The sequence below is a fragment of the Pseudochaenichthys georgianus genome, chromosome 13 (assembly GCF_902827115.2).
Source record: "Pseudochaenichthys georgianus chromosome 13, fPseGeo1.2, whole genome shotgun sequence".
NCBI classification, from domain to species: Eukaryota; Metazoa; Chordata; class Actinopteri; order Perciformes; family Channichthyidae; genus Pseudochaenichthys; species Pseudochaenichthys georgianus.
This window is the reverse complement of record NC_047515.1, coordinates 28258999-28286673: the sequence shown is the minus strand read 5'-3', so window position 1 is coordinate 28286673 and position 27675 is coordinate 28258999. Positions and strand designations below refer to the sequence as shown.

Below are 27675 nucleotides of genomic sequence, written 5' to 3'. Positions count from 1 at the left end.
TGAACGACAGTGAAGATTCTCAGACGATAATCCCTCGTTTTCAACACGCTGCAGGTGAAAAAGTGTGTTTGCTGCCATCTTCTGTGACAACAGTCTTACTGCATTGCCGTCAGGATGACCCCTAATATCATCCACCAGGCCGGCTTGTTATTGGACATCAGCATCGACAGCTTTTCTTATGCTGATAAGATTTTTCGAAATACGTAAAAGTAAATGGATTAAAGAGCAATGATGTGTAATTTTAAAAACAATGTCACGATACATTCTGCAACAGGTAAATAAGATAAGATAATATAAGGTAAGATAAACCTTTGTTGATCCCCAAAGGGTAATTATCAGCAACAGCAACAAGGGTGATGCACAGCATAGGAAAGATGAATTCACACAAGAATAATAATAATAATTATGATAACAATAATAACAGAAATAAAGAAATGTTAGAATACAAAATGTAAAAAAAATGTGACAGTATACATTAACATTAAAAAATCTCATATTTGTTTTTCTCATTTATAAAAACATTGGCAAACTCACCATGAAAAGAGCTCTTGCAAATAGATAAATGAAAAAGATAAATGTGTATGAAAAACATACCTAATTCCTCCACAGTCTGTGATGCAAATGTAAACACAGAGTTAATGGGTTAAAATAACCTAAGATGCTTGAGACAATATTATTCATTAAAGGTTAATATAGTGGTCAGAAAGTGTGAGAGCCCAAACAGTCTTTTCATTAGGAGATGGAGGCGGTGCAGGAGGTCAGATACCCAGCCAGGCTCTCCACCCCTGAATAAACCGCAGGATGCAGCCCATTCAAATAACCATCAAAGCTTCTGTCTGTGTTTCCGTCCTCAAACTCCGCTTTTCGCTGAGCTACGCCAGTCCCCTCTGAAAGCTGACCCACAGGAGACGTGGGCTGGAGGCAGCTGGTCTGGACATCCGAGGTGGTGGGGGTCACCTGTGGGTCGGGCACCAGGCTGTCATCCTGTAGCTCCTCCCAAATGTAACCTGAGAAAAATATGTAATTCATGAAAGAACCCACGATTCTACGGAGCCCCCTAGGGGACATGGAGAAGAAGAAAAAATGTATTTAAAAAAAAAAAAAAAAAAGGCAGATATCGCAAAACCTTCGCGAAATCTCGCAAAACCCTGTTGCAGTTTGTAGACGGTCCCTAAGCACTCCTCTCCCTACTCAAGCTGCAGATTGTGACCAATTATCGATGTTTAACTCGGATGACGGCGCATATCGAACTGTTCTGATAAAAACGACTCAAATAAAAAAAAATGTCTTCTCCATGTCCCCTAGGGTGCTCCATACGATAGCAATGAATATATTAAATGCTTTGACAATAAATGCATAAATGTAATCTGTGGAAGCTGTACTACTGTAAAAAGCACAACCAATCATTTTAGCCGACCCGGCTAAAATAACTGGATGGGCTACCTGCCTGTGAGCCTGCCATCTGTGCACAAACTTATCTCCTGCCCTCATTGGTCATGTGTGTGTTGGAGGATGTATTTTCAAATTCTAGCGCACTCGAGCTGGTTTCTCCAAAATTACATACCCACCTTAAAAGGTAAATAAGTTGTGTACATCTGGTTTGTAGGCAACAGCTAGCATGCTATTAGGTAGCGTACTATAGAAAGCAAAGCAGACTTTGGTGTGATTGGGATGAGTTGCCTTCTTCATGTGTGTGTTTCATCTCTTCCTGTGTCCCAGAATGTGATAACGTGATGAGTCCTAATGCTCTCCCCTTGCAGTACAGCAGTGGCGAGCCGTGACTTTTATACCTAGGCCCTCTGACCCCCCCCCTTCCCTCGAAAAAAAAGGAGATATTACGTCTCAACGTATACTTCAGCGGAATATCAAAACAGCGGTCTGGGGTGAAACGCATCAATGGCAGCGACCCTCTACCACACAAAATAACATCATTTATACCTACACCTATCATGACAGGACACCCACAGCCAAGTAGCAATTACAAATGAATTAAGTCGGCACGGCGGCCCGCATTGAAAATGACTTAGGCCTACCTTTGATGATCAAATCACTGAAACACAAAGTCCATCCTCCTGTTCTTTTGGGTGAAGCACTTGATGGCGGGTCGTGCAGCTGATCCTTTGCCACTCCAGTTTATCATTGTAACTCAATCTTTAAAATGACTCGGTTAATAATTTCGCAAAGATGTCCTCACTATCACTGAAGTGAGCCATCAAGAACGAACTTATGCTAATTATAAATCTATCGATCATAAATCTATCGATTAGATTTATGATTCGAAAATAATAAAAGTAGGGTAGACATGTGGATATTATCCGGCTGAATACAACGTGCATTTATCTAACAGGTTCGTTTTCCACAGACCTTATTTCGAGCTATTTTCCAAAACCTTATGGAGAAATCCCACTGCTTTCTGTCGAGGGAATCTGAGCGAAGCTTACTTCCGGGTTTTAGGACGCGTCACTGGACCACTTGCATAGACCTCACAGCGGGCGGAACCTGTCATAAAGTCCGCGAAAATAAAGCCCGCCCATTTAGAGGGAAGATATGATTGGTCAATTGTACTGTCATTTGACATTACTCTCTCATTGAGTTACTATAGCTGGCCCTCTGTGAATCTACAGAGGGACCAACAAGCCCTCCGGTCTTCACATAACTCGCAGAGACGGCATTTAACCCTTCACATTCCAACAGAAACTGAACAGGCAGATTCGAAGGATTTATTTCTTTGGAAATATTATTTTAAATACAATTAAATCAAGTTATTTTGGTAAAACTAATGAAAAATGTAACAACAAAAAAATATAAAAAATAATATTTAAAAAAAAAACGTTTTTTTTTTTAATGTTTTCAAATATTATTTTTTAGAATATCTTAGGCCCTCACAGAGGGCCTAGAGGGCCCTGACGGCTCGCCACTGCAGTACAGTAAGTATAAATATTGTTTGTTTTATTCCTATCCTTCATATTGTCTCTACCTTGCAGCTGTAGGTCACTCAGACTTGGGTTGAGCGTGTCGATGTCATAACTGGCGTCTCCCTCCACCAGCAGGTCCTGCATGCTCCTGGAGCTGTACTCAGCCTGCGGGGTGCCACTGTAAGCAGGGGGCATCTTACCAGCCATGGGGGAGTGCAAGCTTCCATTGACTGATAGGAAAGTGGCTGCAGGCTGCTGCCCACAGGGGGAGTACAGGGAGGATGAGTTGCTGGGGTGAGCAGTAGCAGGGGGGCGGTAGCAGTGCTGCTGAGGCTGAAATTGGGAATACTGTAGACGCCAAAGAGGTGGGCTGGATGGCGGCAGCTGGGCTGGGGAGCAGAGTGAGGAGGTGTTGCCATAAAGAGGGGCCGCTCTGGTTATCACAGCTGGGTTGGTGTAAGGGGACAAAGACCTGAGCTTATTGGGTCTCTCTCCCAGAAGACGATCAAGGCTTTCTGTAGGAAAAGTGTGTATCAAAAAAAAGTACAGGACAGATCTGCAGTCTTTGCTCTTTAAAGGTGGGGTAGGTAAGTTTCAGAAACCGGCTCGAGTGCGCTAAAATTTGAAAGTACACAGCCGAAAAGAATCCGCCCCTTCCTTCAGACTTCCTTACAGAGCACCTCCTCCAACACACATGAACGCGCACATGACGTCAGCAGACTGGTGAAAGTGGCCGCCTGTTGCGATGCACGCCCAATGACGGCACGCCCAATGAGGGCACGAGATACATTTGTGCGTGCACGAGATGGAAGGCTGACAGACAGGGCGGCAATCCGTAGTAGCCGTAGTACTGTAAAAAGTACAACCAATCCTTTTAGCCGGGCCGGATAAACGGATTGGTTGTACTTTTTACAGTACTACGGCTTCCACAGATGACATTTCTTTATGGATTTTTTGTCAAAGCACTTAAGCTATTCATTGCTATCGGGATGTTAAGAGCATTCCATGGAATATAACAAAAAGTGTATCTCGAGCCGGTTTCTGAAACTTACCTACCCCACCTTTAAGTCTCTTACTGTAATGAATTTGTGGTAAAGTCAATCTTTTGAAAAACATTATTTTCCATTGAATTTTCTATGGCACTGACATTTTAAATAACAATGTTTAAGGGACTTACCTGGTTTTGCCATGCTCCTGCGAACTGTGACGGGGTCCTTGCGACGCCATTTGTGCAGCTCCTCCTGCATTTTCTCCACCTTGGCTGGATTGAGAGCCCAAAGACAGCCTTTACGGGACGAGTTCCCATTTTTGTTCTCCACCTTCACAAAGCATTTGTTGAGAGAGAGGTTGTGACGCACAGAGTTCTTCCATCCATCAGGAGCTGACTGAAAACAGACAGCAGTTGATAGATTTGTAAGATGCAAAAGAAAAAATGTGAAGCAGCAATTCTATAGTCTTTACATTTCACAATGTCTTAGTACTTGTGCAAATGTTTATCTCCCAGTATTGTCTTTAGTTGGTTGTTGTTTTCTGAGAAATTATAGCAGTAGCCAGTTAATGTTAATAAATGATAATCAAAATAGATGCAAAGACATGATTCAATGATTAATTTGAGCTCCATACACTATTTGTTTAGATGCTTTTAAAATGTAAAGCAGGGCTTGACCTAAATGCTTACATTAGCATGTTCACATGATCACAATAACAATGCTTACATGCTGATATTTAGGTAAAACGTTCACCATCTTGGTAAAGCATGTTAGCATGGTATAATATTGCATAAGCAAATCCACAAAGTGCAGTTTAGTCTGATGAGAATACGTTTTGCCACAGGGAATTTGGTCATGAACCAAACTATTGAACAAATAGACATGTTGACCTTATGGCACTGTGTCAAATTAAATAACTCCCAAATGTAATTAATGATGTTTGAAATCCCTTTTGAAACCTTAAACAGACATCTCCTTTCCTGAAGGCGCTATTAAAATGTGTGTTCCTTTTTCCACCATCTGCATGTTTAATATCTGCATGACATACCAATTCGTCAATGAACTGAAATTAACTTAGATACTTGACAATATCCAGAAAGTAGATCTCAGCGTTTTGAGATCCTTTAGGAGATCCTTGAAGTATCGTTTATCAACTGCTGTTTTTCTAGCCCTGCAGCTTGCTTTTAATGTAACAGACAGCTGTTTGGAAAGCAGCCATCCTCTGGGTGCCTTCTTGAATAAGAATGGCAGCAAATCTATGAGCCCCATTCCAGATGTGAGTCTGAACTTATTTGATTTGTAGATACCTGGGATCCTATGGAGAATGTACAGTATTTGTGACGACCGGGGTTAAAACTGAGGGCCACCCCTGCAGCTGCCTCATTTTATCAATAATTTAAACACAGAGAGTTTAATATGCCAAGGAACTTTTCAGCAACTTCATAAATGGTTTATGATCAGATTTGACACACGCATGCACTCACCCACGTCATTACATTACATTACATCACATTGCATTTAGCTGACGCTTTTACGTCCCACACACAGCCAATATTAAACAGGTACAAATCATCTCCTTATACACTTCAGTGTATTAAGGCCTTGTGCCAATCTGATCTACTACTGATCAGAAAGACTGTTGATCTAGAGCAGGGGTCTTGAACATTGTACAGGGCAAAGACCCCTTAGCTGAAAGAGAGATGCAGCAGGGACCCCTTACTATATGTGTATATAGAGTTGAGTTGCATAGAAAATTGCGAGTGGCATAAAGTTCCATGTTGACCTTTTCATGCTGCATAACCTACAATACTAAGCTATACAATTAATATTACATAGCCATAGCTAACTAATTCACCATTATGGATATGCCACACAGGGATTTAGCAAAGATAAGCTAGCTCATGTGATTGCACTACGATTCATTTGTAAGAGTAACACTATCATCAATCTTGTTTAAATGTACCAAGAATCCAATTTATCGTCTGCTATTATGCAGGATTTATGTTAGTGTAATGCAGTGTTTATCAAATTGGGGGGTGCGCCCCCCCCCTGGGGGGAGCAGAGGCATGACAGGGGGGGGCGCCAGAGACCAGGAGGAAAAAGTCCGGGCGTACCGTGACAACCATACGTTATTATTGCAATATACAACTACACAAAAATAATACTTTTTTAATTTACTATATCAGTACTTTGTAGGTTTATATGTACGTAATCTGCGCGATTTGCGTGTCCACATCTCCACGTGCAGTGCTGCATAAACTTGGCTGAGTCAGTGATAACTTTCGAGGGGTGGAGGTACGTATGCCCATTATTTTGAGTTCGTCCGTAGAATAGACAGGAATGTGACGGTGAGGTGCAAACTGTGTCCAGGCCAGAAGCTGTTATCCACTGCTGGAAACACCACGTCAAACCTCAACAAACACCTGCAAAGAACACATGCTTTTTTGTTTATATCACGTTGTCTGTTCTTCTTCTCTGTCTTCTGGTTGTTGCCTGTTTTGAATGACAAATACACACTACCGCCGCCTGCTGGTAAGGAAAGTTATTGCCACTCACACATGCGCAGTTCGTACGTGCTTGAAGTAACGAGTTACTTTATGTAGATAGTAACGAAGTAGTGTAATATATTACTTCTTTTTTTTTTTTTTTAAAGTAATATGTAATATATTTTTAAAAATTAGTAACGACTCCCCCGTTCTCTACTCTGATTTACATGAAGAACAACAGGAGGTCACGGCTCTCTGTTGAAGAGGACTTGCGAGTGGCCCTCTCCTCCGTGCCACCAAGGATTAAAAAAATCTGCGCGCCCCGACAGGCACATGTATCTCACTAATTTGTAAATCGGCAAAATATTTACAATAGCACATGTTTCAATGCTGATTGCTGAAATGTTACATTTATAATTTGTAGTTCAGGACCATGGACAATGCAGCTTCCTTGCATCGACAGTTCTCTGTGCTGAATTTCTGCTGAGTTTCCTTTGCCTCGTTTTTAATTTTGTGACCTGTCTGGTTTAAATGAGTGTGTTGCTGCTTTGATGAAGCCTAATTTGATAAAGTTTCAAATGAATTTCTGAAATATTTCGTTAATAAATATTTCATGAGTAATATAGTTGTATTTGTTACATTTTATTTGGCATTAGTAAATAATTATGCACATTTACAGATATTTGACATGATATGAGTGATAACACGTGTTATAAGGGCTATTTTGCACAATAGGTGTGCCTTGAGATTTTTACTTGTCCTTTGGTGTGCCTTGGGCACAAAAAGTTTGGGAACCACTGCTCTAGATGATAGGAAAGGAGGTTTCAAACTTCCTTTATAACCTCCTTTAGCTTAGGAACCACTGGACCTCCCTTACCGAAAGGAGAGGAGAAAATGTCGCCCCACAATGCCTTGCAGCCGCAGCTTTTGCCGTCACACAACAGTCGACCGTTCACGGAAACAACCGATTATGACCGAGAAATTATATCATGAAAGTTACGGTGCTTATTAAGCATTTTAAAACATATGTCATGTGGTAAGTTGCCAAAGTGCTTTGTTCTAAACGTTCATCAGTATTATAATCAAAAAGAGAAATATGAACGCTAGTTTTTGCTGAAATGATCAAATAAAGTCAACATTTCACAGTCTTTACTGAGCTGTGTGGGGTTTGTTCAACTTTTAAAAGATGTTTGAATGGTGATATACACAGTGATAGGTGTTAAAGACTAACGTTTATAATAAATATATTTGTATTGATTTTAAGATATGTTCATACAATCATACGTATTGGGATCATTTGTATTAATGTGGACCGGAGGGAGAGGGTGACGAGCATAAGTTTCACTTTCCTTTTTTATTTCAATTCCAACTTTGGTCATGAAGAATATGTTTCTCTGTTGTCCACGTTCATAAAGCATAAAGCAACAGCATCAGAGCACGGTGCAGAGTCTCTAGATGAGTCCCTCGTTCTTATTATACATCCATGTTGTAGTCAGAGGTCAAGGAATAGACGATAGGGTTAGAACTTAGGAGCTGATTTTTGGACTATTCGACTGCAGCCCGGGTGTAATGTGTATTTCAGAAGTATTTTCATTTTAAAAACTAATAATAATGTAGCCACCTCCCCTGCAGTGTCTCTGATGACCCCAAGCGGTCACGGACCCCATGATTAAGCCCAATGATTGAAACGTATGGAGCAAAATATTTGAGTTTTTAGTGTCTTTTTTTCTGTTCTGCTTTTACAACAGATACATTTTTTCAGGTTTTTTGTATTCAACAATTGATAGAGAAAACTGTGTAAAATAGAAAAATGGTGGCACCTTGAAATAAGGGAAGTGTTCCGTCATGAAGCTGTAGATCTCACTGACCGGCAGGCTTCCTGTTTTACTGTTCCTCAGAGCCAGGAAGATCAAGATGCTGCGGTCACAAAGAACATGTTTTACATTCATACATTGTTGCTTTGGACATGAATTCAAATGTCGGCCAAAAACTATACTTAAATGTTATGCGTGTTACCTGTATGAGTAAATGGGCTTAGGGAAGAGGGGCTGTGTGTTGCTCTCCTGCTGTGATTGAGTTGGGAGACTTTGGAGAGAATATTTTGAGCTGTGGACCTGATCGTTGTTGTGGTACAGTCTGGGTGAGACCTGAAGAGGAAACACAAGCATACAAATCATGACCTCAAAACCAATGAAAGGGAATATGTTGCGTTTAAAGCCATCATGCATGCCAGTTTCTTACATTTGCGTTGGCTGAGTCATGTGCACTGTCCGCTGCTTTTTTAACAAATAAGGCGGCACTATCTTTGCTCATTGTTTGTGGCACCTTTAAATCACTCACATTTGATCAATCATCACAATGACACCATCTTCTACAGTGATACTTGATGCAATCCTTGACCTGACACACTCACCTGTTGCAGAGGGATCATTGAGCTGTAGGATGGGTAGCTCTGAGACAGGAAGCAGGAGGGCTCTACAGGAAGGGTTGATAGTTCTGGGTACGAACTCTGAAATAAAAAAAGGAAGGAAATAGTTTCAAGAAATAAAATCTAAAATGCATAATGTGTGTTAAGCAATTTGAAATAAATGTTCTGTCTACAATTAACATTATGACCTCATTGACACCTTTAAATCTGCAGTTCACTGATTTTTTTTCTAAATTTCACATTGACATAGCATCAGCTTTAAAGTTGATAAAGTGTAATTCTCAGCAAAGAGATACACGTCCCCAGTAGTTAGAAAGAGACATTCTGTAAAGTTTGAAATTGTGTACTCTTCCCTAACTGATTCATCATTTTTTATTAATTAAACTGAATTATAACACAGATTTACTAGTTAACCATGACTAACATTTATCTCAACCTTTTTATGTTTTGTTGTTGTTGTTTTGTTTTAGTTTTTTGTGCTGTGATATCAACCATATGTTTGTTTATCATTTTAAATGTTGTTGTACTATTAAACTTGTCTTATTCTGTAGGGGGGTACAAATCGACAACCTGCACACCTGTTTTTGTCTTGGACACTGTATGTCTTGTTTCAGAAAAATGAAAAGAAAGTTTAAAAAAAAAAAAAGAGCAAATCCTGATATCAACTTCAGCCAAATTAAGGGGTAGCATAAATCTAGAAACCTGCATGCTGTCGTCGTATTGGTCCCAGGATGTTGGAGCCTCGCTGCCTGAGCTGTGTGAATGAGTGTCAGGGCTGCACACCTCCTGCAGGCAGCTGAAAGAGGACGAGCCCTGCTGGAGGCCACCTGCAGCCGGCACCACTCCATCACTGAACTGTCGATGGTACGGATGGAAACGGTCAGAGTCAACATGGCCTCCAAGGGTCCCATTAGTGCTGTGCCTCCTGTTCACTGCTGCAGGCCTCAAGCTGAAGGTGTTTCTCTCTCGCAGGGTGAAGCAGACGTTCCTGCCCTCGGTAGTCTGTGGTGTGATCCAAGTCATTCAATATTGTTACAGATGGAGATCACCGCTTGTTAATGGAAAAAGTCAGGTCTGGATTCTCTACACCTTTTCATTGAATTAGAAGCTGCCAAGATGTCATTAATAGAAAACCCATTCTCTGCCAGTAAACAAAGAGAAGAGCCTTTTAACCTGATCCTACATGTTCAAACACAGGTTTTACCTACAGTATAAAGTTATGTAAACATTTTCTGGGCAGCAGAACACAGGCATTTTATTGTGATACGTAGAGCTTGTGAAACTCTTCCAGAAATTGTAAGACAATTGGGATGTCTGTTGTTTTTTTATTACAGCTAAACCTCGTTAGCTAAAATGTATACGGAAAACAAATGGGGGAAAGAGCTAACCTGTCATATACCAACAACTGGTAATTCAACCCAGTCTCATGGCATTTCGTGTTATAGTCACGAAATTAATGTATCTATTGATTCGTGTTCACCGACACGATTTTTGAATTGTTTTCGTGTCACACAGAACGATTTTAAAAGCAATGTATTTCTATTGGTAGTGTGTTTCGTGCCTGCAGCACGTCTTTTTGTCCGGTTGGGTCTGGAAGACCGGAAGCTGTGGGGTTCATAAAACATTTTCTAACTCAATATCTTACCCCAAGCCTAACCCTTTTATTTTAAATTGTATAATGTCGGAGCTTTTTTGCCGTCCACGAGGAAAATAAATGGCTCAGAGCCTCAGAATACTGAAATCTGTATTTAATTTTTTTTAAATGTCCTTCTAATGTGTTATTATTTGGTGCAGGCACGAAACATACTACCAATAGAAATACATTGCTTCTAAAATCGTTCTGTGTCAGAATACTCAAATCTGTATTTTTTTAAATATTTTTTTCCTTGTAATTTGTTTCGAAAATCGTGTTGGTGAACACGAATCAATTGATTAATTTCGTGACTATAACACGAAATGACGTGAGACTGTGTTGGGTAATTGTACCTGGCCAGGAAATAGTGTGTCACGTAGTAAATTAGCATATACACGTAGTCCAGATTAAACAAACAACACATACCAAGATAATTGTGTACCCTAAAGGTGCTAATAGGCATTTGTTTTCTACCTTTGGACAGAGTTAGGCTTGCCTTTTCCCTTGTTGTAGGCTTTATGCCAAGCTAAGCTAACCGGCTGCTGGCTGTAGTTTCGTGTCAAACGTAAAAAAAATGTTCAATATTTTCATCTAACTCTGCAAGTACGTAAGCGCAATTTTCACAATGTCCTTAGAAAATGTGGTGTCAAATATATTACGTTTCAGCAGGTACAATTATCCTTAAATAAATGCTCATAAAGGGCAGTTTAAAACAAATCCATCCATCCATCCATCTTCTCCCGCTTATCCGTGGTCGGGTCGCGGGGGTAGCAGTTCCAGTTTAAAACAAATGTCTATGGAAATGCCATAATGTCCAAATAAGATTCAGATTTATTTTTAGACAAACATTTAAAAAAAAAATTAAAACAGAAAGTCATGAGGTGGTTCAGTACCTGTGATTCTGCCATCTGCTGGCAGCCGGTCCCACAAGGCTCACAGGTGTGCGGGCTAGCCTTAAGTGGTGATGCTAGAAACTTGCCACTGCTGTGGGAAAATGTCAGGGGGTGTGTAACTCTGCACCAAAATCTGCTCCTGTGAAGAGATGGAAATGGATCAATTTGACATGAGAGAGAGAGACTGTTATTAGTCAATTACATTTTCTGGCCTAACAGGATTCTGCATAATGTCTGATGGATGAAAGGTTTCAGTAATTACAATTGCCTGCTGCATTAATTTAAATTAAAGGTACACTCATGTTATGCTAATGTAGAAATTGTTTTGGGAAATGCAAATATTTGCTTTCTTGCCAAAAGTCAGAAAAGAAGATATACTGTACTCTAATGTCTGTACTGTACGGCTAAATATGAAGCTTTAATCAGCAGCTGGTTAGCTTAGCATACAGTTTAGACACATGAGAAAACATACAGAAAACGTACTGTGTTATGGGATTGCTTTGATCAGAGCCAAATATATTTTCAGTCTTTGTAGAAGCTAACCAGCACCTGTAACCATATTTACCATATTAGACGGTATTGATCCTTTAATTATTAAGAAGGAGAGCAAGCCTTTTCCCAAAACGTCAACCTATTCCTTTGTGGAAAAGGCAAACTGTAAAGCTTTTTGTTTGTTTGATTTATATTGCAGTTGGCCCATAACAGGAAGCGTATCTCCAGATCTTAAGTGTTTTAAGTTAACAAAGCACTTCTTGTAACCGATCCTTTGAGATCATATCTTCTTATCTATTGAGTCATTTTTCCACTGTAAATCTGCAAGACACACAGTAATATGTGTTTTGACAATGGGTGTGAGAACAGTTCACTTTCAGTGTCAGTTTATTAAAACATCATTAGCACTTGTCACGGGGCATAGGTTTTATTGGGCTGAGTGTAAAGAAGTGTTATCTGATCTCAGCGGAGGTGACAGACACGTGGCCCAAGTTCCAGTAAAGGTAACTTCAACCCCGACATAAACCAAGCTCATTAAAACTGCCAACAAACCATGGCTGTTAGGTCACATAAAGCCAAATAATGCTGATGCTGAGAGAATGGGATACATCGTGTGTGTGTGTGTGTGTGTGTGTCTGTGTGTGTGTGTGTGTGTGTGTGTGTGTGTGTGTGTGTGTGTGTGTGTGTGTGTGTGTGTGTGTGTGTGTGTGTGTGTGTGTGTGTGTGTGTGTGTGTGTGTGTGTGTGTGTGTGTGTGTGTGTGTGTGTGTGTGTGTGTGTGTGTGTGTGTGTGTGTGTGTGTGAGAGAGAGCGATAGAGAGACAGACAGAAGAAGCAAACATAGCTCTTTCTGTTCACATGAAAGGAGGCTAAGGTGTTGAAGTGAAAGCTGAGAGATTGCCTTTTAACCTATGTGGCAACAAGTCCTCTCATCTGCTTGACAGTCACACTTAAAGAAAGAAATATAGAAGCCTCTGCAGGGGTGTGTGTGCTTAGGCAGTCTGAGGACGAAAACGGCTAAACGCATAGGATTAACGCAAACGCAATCGCAAACAAGCTTCCGTCCACACGCAATAGTTATCCGGATAGTGTCTGTCCACACGAGACCGCTCCGTTTAGCTCCAACCGCTGGAGAAGCTGCAGTACATATGCAGGAGCCTGTACGTGGCGCGGTAACTTCCTCCACAAAAGCAGCGAAGAAGCATGGGTGTCATGGTTGCCCTTCTGTTTATTCTCCGCGGTGGGGGCCGAGGGAACCGGGCAGAGTTTTTCGCCAGTCAGCGTGTATTAAAGTTTAAATCTTCCGGACAAAATTATAAAAGTGCCGGTCAAAGGTCTTCTTTGTTATTTATTGAGCTTTAAAACAAATGAATAACGACTCTATATAATATAATGATAAAATACACGGAGCCTCTCTTTTTCCTCCCTCTCTTCGGACAGCGTCAGTGTCTGTCTCATGCAGCAGCTGATCCAGTAATGAGTGACCCGGCCGACAGTAAAAATAAACATATTTATAACTAGTTTAGGGAGTTTGAGAGGTAATTAAAATAGCTAAGGGTGATGATCTGACTTGAAGTGTGTGTTTTGCTGCAGCGGGAGGAGCTGCAGGTGAGCAGAGCTGCGTGTCTCCGTCCTGTCAGATTAGATTTCACTCGCGAGATAAAGATAAATAATCTGAATTCAGGGTGCAGTTTACTTTGACCCGGGGGTGAGCAGCAGAGGTGGGGAGAGGCGGGGCTATTGCCTCATCATTATTGCTGTAGATGTTGCACAAACAACTGTAGCATGGTCAATAGCGTCCGGAGCACGATAGCAACTCTGCGATCCGCCATTGTTGTTGTTGTTGGTGGCGAAACACTTCAGCAATGGCGCGGGGTAAGCGGAGGTGAGCAGAAGAGGTGGGGAGAAGCGGGGCTATTGCGCAATCACTATCAGTGATCTGAAAATGTTCGGATAGGGCGTACACACGGGGCCGTTTGACCCCCCAGAGAGTTGCGTATGCCTTTCTATCCACCTTGGGACCCGTTATCGTTTCCTCAGTCGTTTAGTGCCGTATTCGGTCGTCGTCGTGTGGCCGAACGGTCTATATGACACTAAACAGTAACGCAAACGACCGAATTCGTCCTCGTGTGGCCGCAGCCTTAGCCTGAGATGACCCACATGTGGACATGTAGCCCCAGTTTGTGTTGCTCCAATAGTACATTTGAGACCCAGAGAAAAAGCTTTGTTTCTCGATACAAAGTGATTCCAGCTATCACTTTTTGCAAAAAAATGCAACTCATTTGACAACATTATTTCCAGAATCCACAAAGAATCCTCTAACCAACTGTATTAAAATGCCGCCATCATTCTCTCCCGTCATGCCGTTAGATGAGACTGATATTATGCAGTTTGTTTCTCATGTGAGAGAGCCAATGCCAGTGGCTATCTTACATCATTTCCAAAGCTAGCTAGGCCAAGATCAACAAAAACACTTACATCAAACAAAACATAATGCCAGGTTATCACTGTGCTGTACAGATATTCCTTATTATCTGTTACATTCTGCTAAAATAATTTTTGACTTTTATTTATGATGTTTTCTTGGATATTATTACTGCTGCGTTATCTTTACGTAGCATTTTACTGCTGTGTATCCATTATTTTAACTTCTTTATATACGAATGGGTAGTTTAAGTTACAACAATGTATCATATTTTATAAGAACACCATGTGTTTGTGGCATTGCTGTCCAACGAGAACGCAGATGCCAAAAAAGTTAACTTCTCATGAGCTCAGAAAAACAGCCCTGTTGTCTACTTTGTGGCATTTCTTTCATGATCCAAGAGGGTTTTCGAAAAGTTAGTTTAACAAAGAAATGTGCGTGGCTTTTCAATATATCAAAGAAAAAATAATTCTTAATTTCTTTCAGAAAATGTCAATTCAAATCATAGTAGAAAGGGTATGAAATTGTAATCTGTAATCTATATATATATAATATATATATATATATATATATGTAAAGTATATGTAGATACATTTGTACATGTGTAGATATTTGTCATTTCAAACAACCCCGGTGTATTTTTTGAGTTTTACTAATTTTGTTCGGTATTTAATTTGTCATTTTCGGGTCTCTAAAGATATATGATTTACACATTTCATAAGCTTTACACAAATGTTATAGAAGTATTACTCTTTCTATGGTAATCTGAAGACAAGATAAAGTACTTATGTCTGTCTAATTATTAGGATTCACACTGGCAGTCTTTGCTCTTTCATGATCAAATGAGAAGGCGGCCACTCAAAGTTCACGGCGCCGGTCAAACAGCAATCGGGACCTACAGCAGTGCCAACCCTTTCAGTGCAGTACTGTAATATCTCTCACAGTAAAATGAATATAAATCACAGCACAATTGTAGCAGCAGCTTTTCATTTAAACAACAACATTCACTAATTGGAAAACTGTCAAAGGAACTCACCTAACATTTACAAACAATAACCGGCCCCCTCTCTTCTTTGTGGATCTGCAGTTTCAGTCAGATGTTCTCACTGGTAACCTCTGGCGACATCTGGGCCCATTATACGTTGTGGATCTGTGCACCTCACTCCCCCTCACTGTGAGTGGAGCACTTTGATTAGATTGACTGTCTAAATATGTTTTGGACTGGTGGATGGGCTGGTTTCAGGTTTTGACAGTGCGTGTGTGTGTGTGTGTGTGTGTGTGTGTATGTGTTTGGCACTCATCCAGGCAAAAGCCCGTCAGGAAGATATACAGAAAGAAAAACCTGCTGCAACAGGTTACATAACATCTACAAGTTGCAGCCATTGGCAGCTGGCAGTGCTCTCTTCCTCCTTCCATCACTCTTTCTTTGCCTGACTGAATGGTTGCTTGTCTTGACGAGACATTAGATACAGTGCAGATCAGAGCCAGTGGCGGCGAGAGCAGGCGCAGTGCCCTGGTTTCTGAGCTCACCCATTGCAGATGCTGGCTTAAATGTGATCAGGTTTCCACTTAACTGGTGCACTATAAAACAAACGTGTGCACAAGTTAATACAGGCGTTTATCCATTTAAGATATTGAAGAACACACACAAAGTTATAGCTTGAGCAAACTGAAACAAAATAACTGGCTAGTTTTAACAGAAGCAGTCAATCTGGAAATGTCAGTTTTGATGCAGCCAATAGGAATTAACTCATAACTGCTGGAAATGCCCATCAATCAGGCCCTTGTCATTGGCACAAGGAGTCATATTTATTTCAGTCCATGTCAAGCATTTCCTTTTTTCTTGATAAATCTTAAGTTTCTCTCTGAAAACACAACAACCTTAAAAAGCAAGGGAGGCAGAGGAGTACAGTAGAAAGTGGGAGAGGTAGAACGAGTGGAGGTATGTAATTACAGGTAGATTCCTATCCTATCCTCCCCATGAACCAGGAAGACATTGGAAGCCTTAGCTCGGTGCAATACCTTGAAAAAATGCTGTCCTCGACAAGAGGGCGAGGCAGAATGACAGAGCTAAGGATTGATTACGATTAGAATAAACTCTTGTGTTACATAACCAGGCCTCTGCCAAGCTGAGCTAGTGCCCAGGGTTCTTACTGACAACGATTGAGTTCTTCAGGAGGGTGTAATGTGGCATCAGAGTCTTGTTGTCTTCTAGGAAATAACTGCTCCAGTACTCATGGATTCTCAAATGCAATGTCATGTTCTTCAGAGCTAGAACATGTTATTTCTTGTTTTTACAGTTTTATGAGCTGTCATCATCATCCCCTGTTTTTATAATTACAGTATTAATCAGAGTTGTAACGAATCACTGTAACTTAATGACAACCTGGTGACAGGTAACTGCCAAATTGGTCATTCTGGAACTCACACAAATATTGTAATGTTGTTGTAATAACGATGGTGAAAACAGGCTGTTTTTTACTGTTTTTATTTGATTGAACTAGCATTCCTGTGTCAACAATAAAGTGAATATAATTGGGAAGGGGGACATTATAGGTCACCTAACCTAGCTGCTGCAGGGCATCCCAGGCTGTGATAGACAACAAAAACAACAACAAAAAAGAGTGAACAATTATCATAAAAAAACCTTTGATCATATGCATGGACCTAATAAAGGGCAGCTCCTCTGCTCTGACACCCTGCCAGTTATTGTATGCATGGTTGCACGTGTGTATTTTGGAACCTACTGTGTACAGATCCTTTTTGCATGTGTTTATTTTAACTGCAACTGTATAAAAACAACAGAATAAAAAACTGAGTTTCCCTTTGTGTGACAATAAAGTAAAGTGTATTATTATTCTTATATCAGATAGGATCTGTGACCCTGTAAAATGAAGTTTGCGACCCGCTTGGCACAGGTTGCACAACGCAGGTCAACGAGAGTTGGCCAATTAACCCAAAGACTAACTTTCTTTTCTTCGAGTGTTATATTTTGAGCTTTTCAGATCTTAGGTCCTGAGAATGTAAAATCATTCAGTAACTCAAAATGTAATTAACTTCCATTTACATGAGTAATACACTAAATTGCAGGTGTACGTTTTATACTATATTGTCAACTTACAGCGTTTTTTGACAGCAAACAGTAGCAGAAAGGGGGGTGTCACACCACTTCTAAGCATGTAGCAACACTGCATGATCCATTTCAATTGTTTATATTAGTTTTATAACCAATCAAATAAAAATGTCCAACAAAATATTTGTTAATCAGAAGATGTTGACAAAAAAAAAGTTATGTAATCAAAAATAGTGATTTATTAGTGTCTTCTAAAAACAGAGAGGAAACCATGCAGAGTTCCTAAGGCAGCGAGATTTATCACTGAATACTTCACATTTTGGCTTCAGGGTAAGGGTATATGAATTCAGCAATTACCTTGCCTGGCCAAGGAATACTTCATAATAAAATGTGCAGCTGTCTCCCCAAATGGATGTTCTCAGTATTATATATTCACAATTACCATTTCATTACAGATTCAGGTTCTTTATTAAAAAACATGTTCAGAGATGCCCAGTCAGGTGGTAAAGATTTCCAAAGTATGATAACTGCAGATTTGTATGCTTCGTCTCACTAAAAACACCTCTTGCACATTCTCAGTTACCAAATACCAGTTATTAATGAAACACCTGAACTACCAGCAGAGAGAATGTACTGCAGCATTATACAGCCTTCGTCTATTTAAACTCACAAATCACAAACTTGGACAGATACCAAAAGTGATTAGACAGTGAATAAGACAATACAAAGATATCATGACATAATGATGTTGTCTTACCTCCGATCACAAGCACCTTCCATTAGTGCGAGAACCAGTTCAAATAGACTGATAGTTTCCCCTTGAATGATGTCGTCTTTCAGTCTGGACCAACATAATGGTTGCTAGATTAAACTAAAATGTTTTGTATTTCATGATTGCTTACTCCTTTGACCTCTGTATACTGTAGTTATATCATTTTGAAATCCTTTTTGCTCTCCACATACAGCAGATATGTGGACCCCTGCCAACAATTTCAATGAAATGTTTTTAATCAGTTTCCTATAATTGATTTCTCTTAACTTCAATCCTTTTGTATTTCTCCAACATTGACCGTTTGAAGGGATTAATCTTTCTGTCCTCTGGCTCTCTTTACATCAACAAAGTACCCAGTGTCCCTAAGGATGGTAATGAGATTTATCCCATCAATAAATGTATCAGTCTCAAAAACGGCAGCATCTAGTGCTCCGACTGGTTTTCTTGGAATCTGAATATTCTGTTGTTTAAGACAACATTGATAAGTTCGACTGACTTGGGAGAGGGATCCCTCCTCTGTTGCTCTCCCTGAGGTTTCTCCCATTTCCCCCCTTAAACTGTGGGTTTTCTCTGGAAGTTTTTCCTTGTACGATGTGAGGGTCTAAGGATAGAGGGTGTCGTTTTTCTCATACTGATATTCTGAACAATCTGTGCTGTTGTATTTGCTGTAAAGTGTCTCTACTGTAGGCTATTTTTATTATATGTACAGCACTTTGGCTCCACCAAAAATCGTTTATAAATGTGCTATATAAATAAAACTTGATTTGATTTGACTTAATGGAATACAATGATTATAGTTTTCTCTAAGAAACCAACTGAGAAATTATAGATAGTTACAGTTCTCTCAAAACTCAGACAGACATGGCACAACAGCCATAAGGAAAAATAGTCATAAGTAGTACACAGTGATATTTAAGTATGCAAATGGTTACAAAATTATTGAAGTTTTGGTTATGTTGTTTACATTTTTGTTTAATAGTTTTATTTTAGGTTGCTAATTACAGATACAAAGGCAACTCAGAATATGACATTTCTCGCAGCAAACAAGACTGGCATTTGCTTGCATTAACACTTTTTAAATATCAGGTCTGCCAGGTCAAAATCTGCTTGAATGACAGTCCATGAGAGTATCAATCTAGATGCCATTAACTCAAAAGAAGGTACTTTAATGTTTCTTGTAAACATGTTGGTTTCTGAAGAGCCTCACAATATGAGGGAGGATATAAGTCTGAAGAACCCCTCAACATCAAACTGCGTTGGCCCGAGTATACTGGAGCTTTCAATAAAAGTACCATGTATACCATACACTTGCCTGCCAAATCTTCCAGTGGTGAAATCCTAATACTCAGACATTGTTCATATCCACCAGTTTTTCCCCCGTTTCCATTTTCCTGAGTTCACTTTCAAGGAGTTTTGGTGACATTGGCCCAACTGGGAAATTCATTCAGATTGAACATGGCCACCCCCCACGTGTTAATGGCAATGTTGATGGTTATGACTCCAAGAATGTTCAGAATGAATCCAGCTTTGGCCTGGAAAAACAAAAAAATAAAACAATGAAAATAAACTTATATTTTGGATCTGGTTCAAGGCAAAACAGTGTTTTGACAAAAAACTATCAGAGTAGGTATTAATACCAATTTGTCTCCCTGAGCTTAGTATCCATGGTAATATGTAAGTTATTGTCTGTATGCAAATAGATAGTAATGATCAGATATAAGGATTTATATAAGCTGCTGACCCAAAAACTAGATATGAGCCTTTATCCAAAACACTGTGTGCATGTCAATACGCTCACTTAAGGGGTCTCTATCTTTCCAAAAATATCTTACCATGTCTAGGACTTTGAGGTTGCCGTAGGAGAAGGCGATGGCATTGGGTGGAGTGGCTACGGGCAGCATGAAAGCCAGCGAGGCAGAGATGGTGCAGGGAAACATGACGTACAGTGGGTGTATCTCGATGGCGGTGGCCTGGATTAAAAAATTTAAAAAAGACATTCACACATTCCAAATAGGCAAGTGAAAAACGTTTAGCTTTTAAACTTGGGGATGCTGAACTGAAATGTTTGTGAATGTCCCATAATGTCAACCAATACGATTAAATATGGAGTGTTATGTTCTGTCTTACCATTGAGGCCAGTATTGGCAGGAACAGAGTGGTGGTGGCAGTGTTGCTGGAACATTCAGTAAACATGGCCACCAGCAAGCACAGCAGGATGGAGATGGCAAAAGGAGGGATGCTCTGCAGTGGTATGAGACTTTCTCCAAGCCATATAGAAAGTCCAGATTTCTGCGTGCAATTTGGGAATACACATATGAGCGTCCGAACAATTGTAAAATGCATTATCTTTCAGAAAGTTGTGACCTTGATGATCAAATACATTACCTCACTTCCATGTGCCAATGCAAAACCTCCTCCCAGAAGCAAAAGAATGTTCCAAGGCATCTTTTCATGGACAACGTCCCAATTAAGCAGAGCTGCAGGGGCTTCAGAAGAGGCCCCTGTAAGGACAAGGAGACAAGGAAGTACATCTTTAAAGCTGACAGTATCATTTCAGTTATTGGTTAGGGCAGTCATAAATAAGTACAAATCTAATCCAACTATAGAAAAGCCAAGGTTTTATCGCCCACTGATAAGATGAAGTGACCATAACTGAGTTCTGTAAAGATACAAATCAAATGTTATAAAAAGGTAAGCCATTCAAATATAATACAAATGTGGTGTTGTAATTGGATTCCTTCTTTTAAGCAGTTTTTCTCTTTTCCAAAGTGGACTTTGGCACCTCAAAGTCTGACACAATGATTAACACACTCTTACACTCTTCTGTGTACAAAACACTGTTTTTCCTCTTTATGACAGGTAAAAAAAAAGCACTTGTTGCCTATAGGCAGGAGCAGAACACGCTTAACTTAAGTTACAAAGGGAGAAAAAATTGATTAATTGATAGAAAAGTCATTTTTCTAAGTAACAGCACAGCATGTACTGTTGCACAGGCTTGACCTTGGGGCTATCAGGCTACAACTCAGGAAACAGATGGGATAACGTTTATTATAAAACGCTGAATCAGCGAGATAAGTTGTCACAGGCAATAAAAGACATTGACGGTGTCTTTGTTTTAGTACACAGAGAGAAAAGACAGACATGCTTATAAAACTGCATATTATTGAATGTTATGCAACAGTGAATTAACTCTTCCCATTGAGCTGTATGGACCTGCACAGAAAGAACCAAAAATATCAGGTACCTGCCCTCTTGTCTTAACATCTTATCCTCTTAAAAAAAATCCCAATTGTATTAGCATTGCTCAACAAAAAGAAAGCATAAACATGAAAATAGAAGTTTACTACTTAACATTTTTGTTTTAAGAGAAGAAAATCCTTTCATGACATTGCTCAACATGTAATCCTCAAAAAGGTCTGTGGTCAACATGTTTATTCACATTTCTAAAATAAGACTATTAAGACATGTGGAAAACATGCCGGCTGACTTACCATCCTCTGACCTCCCGCAGCATCTTGGCAGTTTAGATGGGATGCAGAAGAAGAGTGCTGACATTAAAATGGCCACGGTGCCGTCTGTGACGTACCTGATGAGAAACACGTATTTAAATATCTATGTTATGTAGTACCGACACAAAAATACTTAAGCTACTATTTTGTGGCTAGCGTCAAGATTAAAGAAAAAAAAGGCACTGTCATTTAAAGTTAATGAGACAGTAACAATAAGAACCATTGATGTCCAGGCAGTGACTTATATTTAATCATGTTCCCTTCCTTATTTCCTTCTCCAACACTGGCCAATCCCTGGTTAACTCCTCACCTCTTCACTTTCTTATAAAAAGCCATGTGACAAACAGTTTTTCTTACTCACGTTTTGTCTTTGTTGAAGAGCAAAGTGGCCCAGCCGGGTATGAACCCAGGTTCCCTGGTAAACCACAGAACAACCAGCAACGTGAAGATGGTCAGCACACAACCCTCAGCGAAGCTCATCCTGCCCAACTTTTTGTACTCATCTTTGATTACCTGGAACGCCTCCCTGTCTCCTTCTTTCTTGGTGCCACATCCAAATGTGCTTTTAAGGCTGCAATAACACAACGTGAAAAGTACTGCTTATATGGTTGCAATCAGGAAATATCAGACAGAGACTAGGTACATTACATGAAACTTACTTGAAGCCTAGAAACATAAACTGCAGCCACAACCAAGACAAGGCGAGCATTAGCACCATGTTGGGGAAGGAGAAGCCGAACCAGCTTGCAAAGTTGATTACGCCTCCATTATCTGGAAAGAGTCTGTTGATTATCGAAATAAAACATTAAAATCAGAAAACAGCACAACCTTAACACCTGGATGTACTTGCAACAAGCCTACAAGTGCCAGCAAGTTGTTTTTGAAATAATAATGTTTTTTTTCCAACTGGTCAGTATACTTTTTGCATAGGACATTGTATTCTTTAACAAATCTTAAAAGTTGGTTGCAAGTAGATAGTAAATATTTCAGCTACAGAAAGGATGACAAAAAGGTACTTGATCATCATCTTGTGTAAATTCCAGTTTTTTGTTCAAGTGCTTTGTTAAGTATATATATTGTGCAATCAAAATATCGCTATGTCAGTTTCTTCCAATATTGTGCAGCCCTATACAGTATGTGCGAGTTGTGTGGTTATTTGTGCATGTGCAGGACGTACTCATCAATCTGGCCTTTCATAATGACGTTGGGTGTTGTTCCGGTGAGGGTTGCCGTCCCACCGATGCTGGCAGCGTAACAAACACTCAGACTCATGCCTTTCGTCAGCTTCGTATACTTCTGCTCAGTCTTCAGTCTGCGCTGCTGGGCCTCTAGACCTTCATCATTAAAAAAATACATCTTATCTGTTGCATATTGACTGTAATTTTCTGTTCTGGGCTTCCTTGCTTTACCAGTTTCTGTAATTGTTTAATACAGTGAGGATAAAGTTGCTACTGTATTTCAATTGTTCTTTGAATGTTTAGTTGGACACATATCTTTACCAAGACTCGTCTTGCTGAGATCTTGGGTGATTTGTATTTTTACCTCATACCAATCAAAGTAAGAATACATTTGACCTGTACTTTGGCACTTTTATTTCTGCTCTTTGTTTTGTTTGATTTTTCCTTTTACTATTTTAAGCTAGACTATTACTTAAAAGACAAAAGGTAAAAAACATACTTGATATTATGCCATTGCTGTCATCTTTATCTGCATCTGCAAAACACCATAAGAACAAAAACATCAAAAACAATAACAACCAAAGAGTTAATAAATAGTATAGTACAGAAAATAACAAAATATATGGACACTGCCACACACCCAAATTGATGGTGTTTTCCTTTGATTGGAGTTCTTTGCTCATTTTGGCATCACCCATCTCAAACGCCTGGTTATCCAGACCATTCTTTGCAGCAGCCATGTTAAACTCCCTCTCTTCAGCGTTGGCCTCTGTGTCACACAGCTGCTGCAGCACAGCGTTGGCGATGGGCAGCATCATGGCTGTGGAGGCCGTGTTACTGATCCACATGGATAGGAAGGCTGTGGTGCCCATGAAACCGATCATCAGACTGGAGAGGATGTAAAACAAATGATTAGATGGAAAGTTGAAGTTTGAAAAAAAAAAACCTTAGAGAAAAAGCAAAGAAATGTATTGATAATGCCAAAAGACTATGAACCCTCTCAAACACAACGTTTTCAACACCCTCCACTACTCTGTGAAAACTTTCCACAAGATAAGGTTCAAGGATTTTATTAGGGATTTTATTAGTCATAAGTACATAACTACAGTGTAGTTATGTCGATGAAAATCTTAGGTCACAGGCTCCACCAACAGTGCAACACAATGAAACAGATACACAGAAAAAATAGTGCAAGTAAATACAAATTTTAAAAAAAGATAGTGGAATAGTAGGTACCTGTCCACAGATTTTGGACAATAAAATACAGCTCACAGTTAATCAGTTAATCCCGAAGGTGTGGGATGGACTTGAGGTCAGGGATGTGTGACGTTGCTCAAAACAACAACACTAACAGAGATACCTCTTTCATTCTTAACCTTTAAACAAGCTTGTAAATTGTAGGATTTCCATCATTTGCAATTAAGTCAAGGAAAAAAAAGGTAAAGAAAACAATACTAAGCGAATCAATTGCAGACTGATGTGAGTTTCAGATCATCATTTAATTGTCCACATAGTTTGTATTGTAGCTGCAGTGCAATTGAAATGTGCAGGTATGAAAAACTATATGGTTGCTTACAGAGATGGCTTCACCCCCACAATAAGCAGCACTTGAAGGGCGATTCTCCGGTGCAGGTTCCAATGCTCAACAGCAATGGCCACCAGCAGCCCACCAATAAAGAGCATATTGGAGTCTTTCAGATACTGGATACAAACCTGGATAACAGAGGAAAAAACACAAATGTCATCCCATTCCAACAAGAAATGGTTTATTAGAATGTGTGATTGCTGTAGAGATGGAGATACCTCGTTTGATTCCATGATGCCCATCATGGGGAAGAGGATGACGGGCAGCAGGGCGGTCACAGCCAGAGGGATACACTCCGTGCACCAGTACAGCGCCATGAGGATAATTACATAACCACATTTTGCCTCCTGTAATGACAGACAATGACTGTGTTGCTTAAAAGTGTTAATACACAGTATGCGTATACTATATGTTACATATTATCTACATAAATGGTGTGATGCACTTGACACATGTGTACAAGTGAGATAACCTTAATATGCCTGTTAGCAAGTACAAACCCACCATAAACTGCTCAACCTTGGCTTATAGTTCAGTTATCATAGTTAACCATTACCATTACCATAACTATCTTGAGTTAATCCTCTAGAAAACACTTTTGTTTTGTTTGCTTGCTGTTGAAATGTTGCAGTTAAAACATTTGCAGCCACTCAAATAGAAATTACATGATCAATTTCTTATTCATATAATAACTTCCTGCTTTTATCTTGAATATGTCTGGAACTTAGCCAAATAATAAAACAACTGCTGCTTGATTAAGATGACAAAGGTCAAACAATAAGGAAAAAACATAAACTCTTAAATGTAATGACAGTTCCCTGTGTTTTATTGTGTTGCTTTTTACAACAGCTGAACACACAAAGAAGAAAAGAAAACCAAGAAAGAAAGGCTTTAGCTGTTCCTGGGCTTGAATGCCAAAGCCAAGATAGTGGTAGTTCAAAAGTGTTTTTACTATCAGGACACCTGATAATATACATGATAAGTTCTGTCCTCAGATCTGTTCTTTGATGTTTGACCTGTGTTTTGTTGAATAAAGGACAGACCGTCAAATCAGGATTTCTTTTTATACACAATAGGTCTAAGGTGAATCTATTATAATAATAATAATAATAATAATAATAGATTTAATTTGTTAGCGCTTTTACAGGTGCTCAAAGACGCTTTACATATATAGTGAAGATAAAATAAAATAGAGAAACAACAAATAAATATATAGTTAAAGTTAAAGTCAAATAATACTATCACACATTAAAAGCCAGATTGAAGAGGTGAGTTTTTGTAAGTTTTTTGAAGGTGGTGAGGTCAGTGCAGTCTCTGATGGGTTGTGGGAGTGAGTTCCAGAGGGAGGGGGCAGTGACGGAGAAGGCTCTGTCTAATCTAATACAGTATGCAATTGCAGGAGCCGCAATATTCGTTAAAGTCAAAATAACATTCTGTATTAAGTATTTTGTTGCTGCAGAGATGTCAGGTCCAACAAGATGTAGGCTATTATAGACTTTTTTTTTTTTTTAAATGTTGATTGCATTCTTCCAATATATTGAATCACAGCAATTACAATATCAGTATAGTTGCAATTAATGTAATGTTTCCAACTGAATAATTCCTAAGTGAGGGTGATTAAAGGAGTTTTAGAAGAAGTGTGTGCTCTACAAACAAATGGGTATATTAGAACTTTGGAGTAATGCAAATAAACAAGCCACCCCTAATGATCAGGTTCTCATTCTTAAATATGTCTGTAGATATGTCCTACAATATAAAAATAAAAATATACATGTTCATTTTCTTACCGAGGTTGGGCTGGCCAGGGGCAGAGGAAGAAGTAAAAGAGGTGTAAGGACTATCACAATGTAATTCCTATACTTCCAAAGGCATGTGAGAATCCCAGCCATGAGCGACAAGGTGCGATGGACATCCAACGTAGAAAGAGAAGAAGAAAAAAACCACGTACTAGAACGTACAGGCACAGTAGATATATATCAGAATATATAGTACGTCACACTGAAAAAGATTACAAATTAACTTTACAGTTAGTGGTCTGCATGTAGAGGGAGTGTTTCCATGTGGGAAAAAGGGGGTAGTTAAGGTAATGACCAGGAGAAACATTTACCCTTTCACCACTGCTTTTAATAAGTGATTAGTGTTTTGTGGTATATGTTTTTGGCATGTTATTTTTGTGATCATCTTAACTTATGTAGAGTTTGTAAATTGCATGCATTATTATAAAAACAATAAATGTGTATAATGAAAAAAACTTGATCTTGACTGTAGTAGGCTTACACTGACACTATTTCACACTAATTGAATTTAGTTTAGATTCCAACAACTGCAACAAAGAGAAATCCATGATTTTAGTGAAGGCAAAAGTCCAAAATTACAGAATGTTGACTGGTAGCTCGAAAGGTGACAGTTCCCCACCTGGCCACTGTCAAGGTGTTACTCTGCCACGCCACCTCTCCATAACACATAAGATTGTGTGTGTGTGTGTGTGTGTGTGTGTGTGTGTGTGTGTGTGTGTGTGTGTGTGTGTGTGTGTGTGTGTGTGTGTGTGTGTGTGTGTGTGTGTGTGTGTGTGTGTGTGTACTAGCATTACCATACTTGTGGGGACCTAAATCTGTTTACACAATCACGTGTGGGGACTCCCTTATGGGGACAAAATGGAGGTCCCCATGAGGGGAATCATTAATTTTAGGGTGAAGACTTGGTTAGGTTTAGGATTAGGGTAAGGTTAAGGGTTAGGGTTAGGCATGTGTTGGTTATGGTTAAGGTTAGGATAAGTCTCCAGGAAATGCATGTAAGTCAATAGCCGCGTTCACACTGCGGTACTTTTCCCACAAAGGTTCATGCGAATGTAACCGGTCTGGTTTGACGCCACATGTGGTCTCTGCGTTGTGTATGCGTTGTGTAAATGAGAACGACTTCCTTCTTGCCAAACGGGATTTATTCTCTGTGCAAAACAGAATATAGCAATTAGAGCAGGAAATCGCTTCATCAGCTTTCTAGCTTCACACTTCTCCTCAGTGGGGCCTGAAGCTAACTCAGGAAAGTATACATAACAAACAATACAATTTACAGTTACAAACACAAAAAGAATACCCACATACCTGTGCAAAACAGAATATAGCAATTAGAGCAGGAAATCGCTTCATCAGCTTTCTAGCTTCACACCTTCAGTGGAAGAAAACACCCACATGTTAGGTTAGCTTAGCTAAACTTTAGAAAGCTCCCAAACAGTTTGAAGCGCTGCACATTATATAAACTAGTCACACACGGCAAAATATAAATATTAACTGCAAATAGG

General features: G+C 39.6%; 2 protein-coding genes across 5 annotated transcripts; both read right to left on the bottom strand.

The window, feature by feature from the left end:
• Nucleotides 1-607: 607 nt before the first annotated feature.
• Nucleotides 608-18113, bottom strand: foxn1 (forkhead box N1). Its single transcript, XM_071205171.1, has 9 exons — nt 18091-18113; nt 11345-11435; nt 9650-9820; nt 8804-8899; nt 8407-8537; nt 8211-8307; nt 4093-4300; nt 2978-3430; nt 608-1007 (listed from the first exon to the last, which is right to left on the bottom strand). Exons 1-9 carry the CDS (start codon nt 18111-18113, stop codon nt 733-735), a joined length of 1545 nt encoding a protein of 514 aa, XP_071061272.1. The 3' UTR covers nt 608-732.
• Nucleotides 17823-27675, bottom strand: LOC117457520 (solute carrier family 13 member 2-like). Of its 4 annotated transcripts, none has more exons than XM_034097662.2 (13): nt 27479-27675; nt 24596-24724; nt 24369-24505; nt 23433-23680; nt 23292-23327; nt 22792-22948; nt 22274-22396; nt 21976-22185; nt 21597-21691; nt 20491-20606; nt 20233-20394; nt 19938-20075; nt 17823-19637 (listed from the first exon to the last, which is right to left on the bottom strand). In XM_034097662.2, exons 1-13 carry the CDS (start codon nt 27521-27523, stop codon nt 19509-19511), a joined length of 1725 nt encoding a protein of 574 aa, XP_033953553.1. In that variant the 5' UTR covers nt 27524-27675; the 3' UTR covers nt 17823-19508. The 4 variants fall into 4 exon arrangements, with proteins under 4 accessions (XP_033953553.1, XP_033953552.1, XP_033953550.1 ...); XM_034097661.2 differs by lacking the exon at nt 27479-27675 and adding an exon at nt 26165-26281; XM_034097659.2 differs by lacking the exon at nt 27479-27675 and adding an exon at nt 26165-26281 and having other exon boundaries at nt 24369-24724.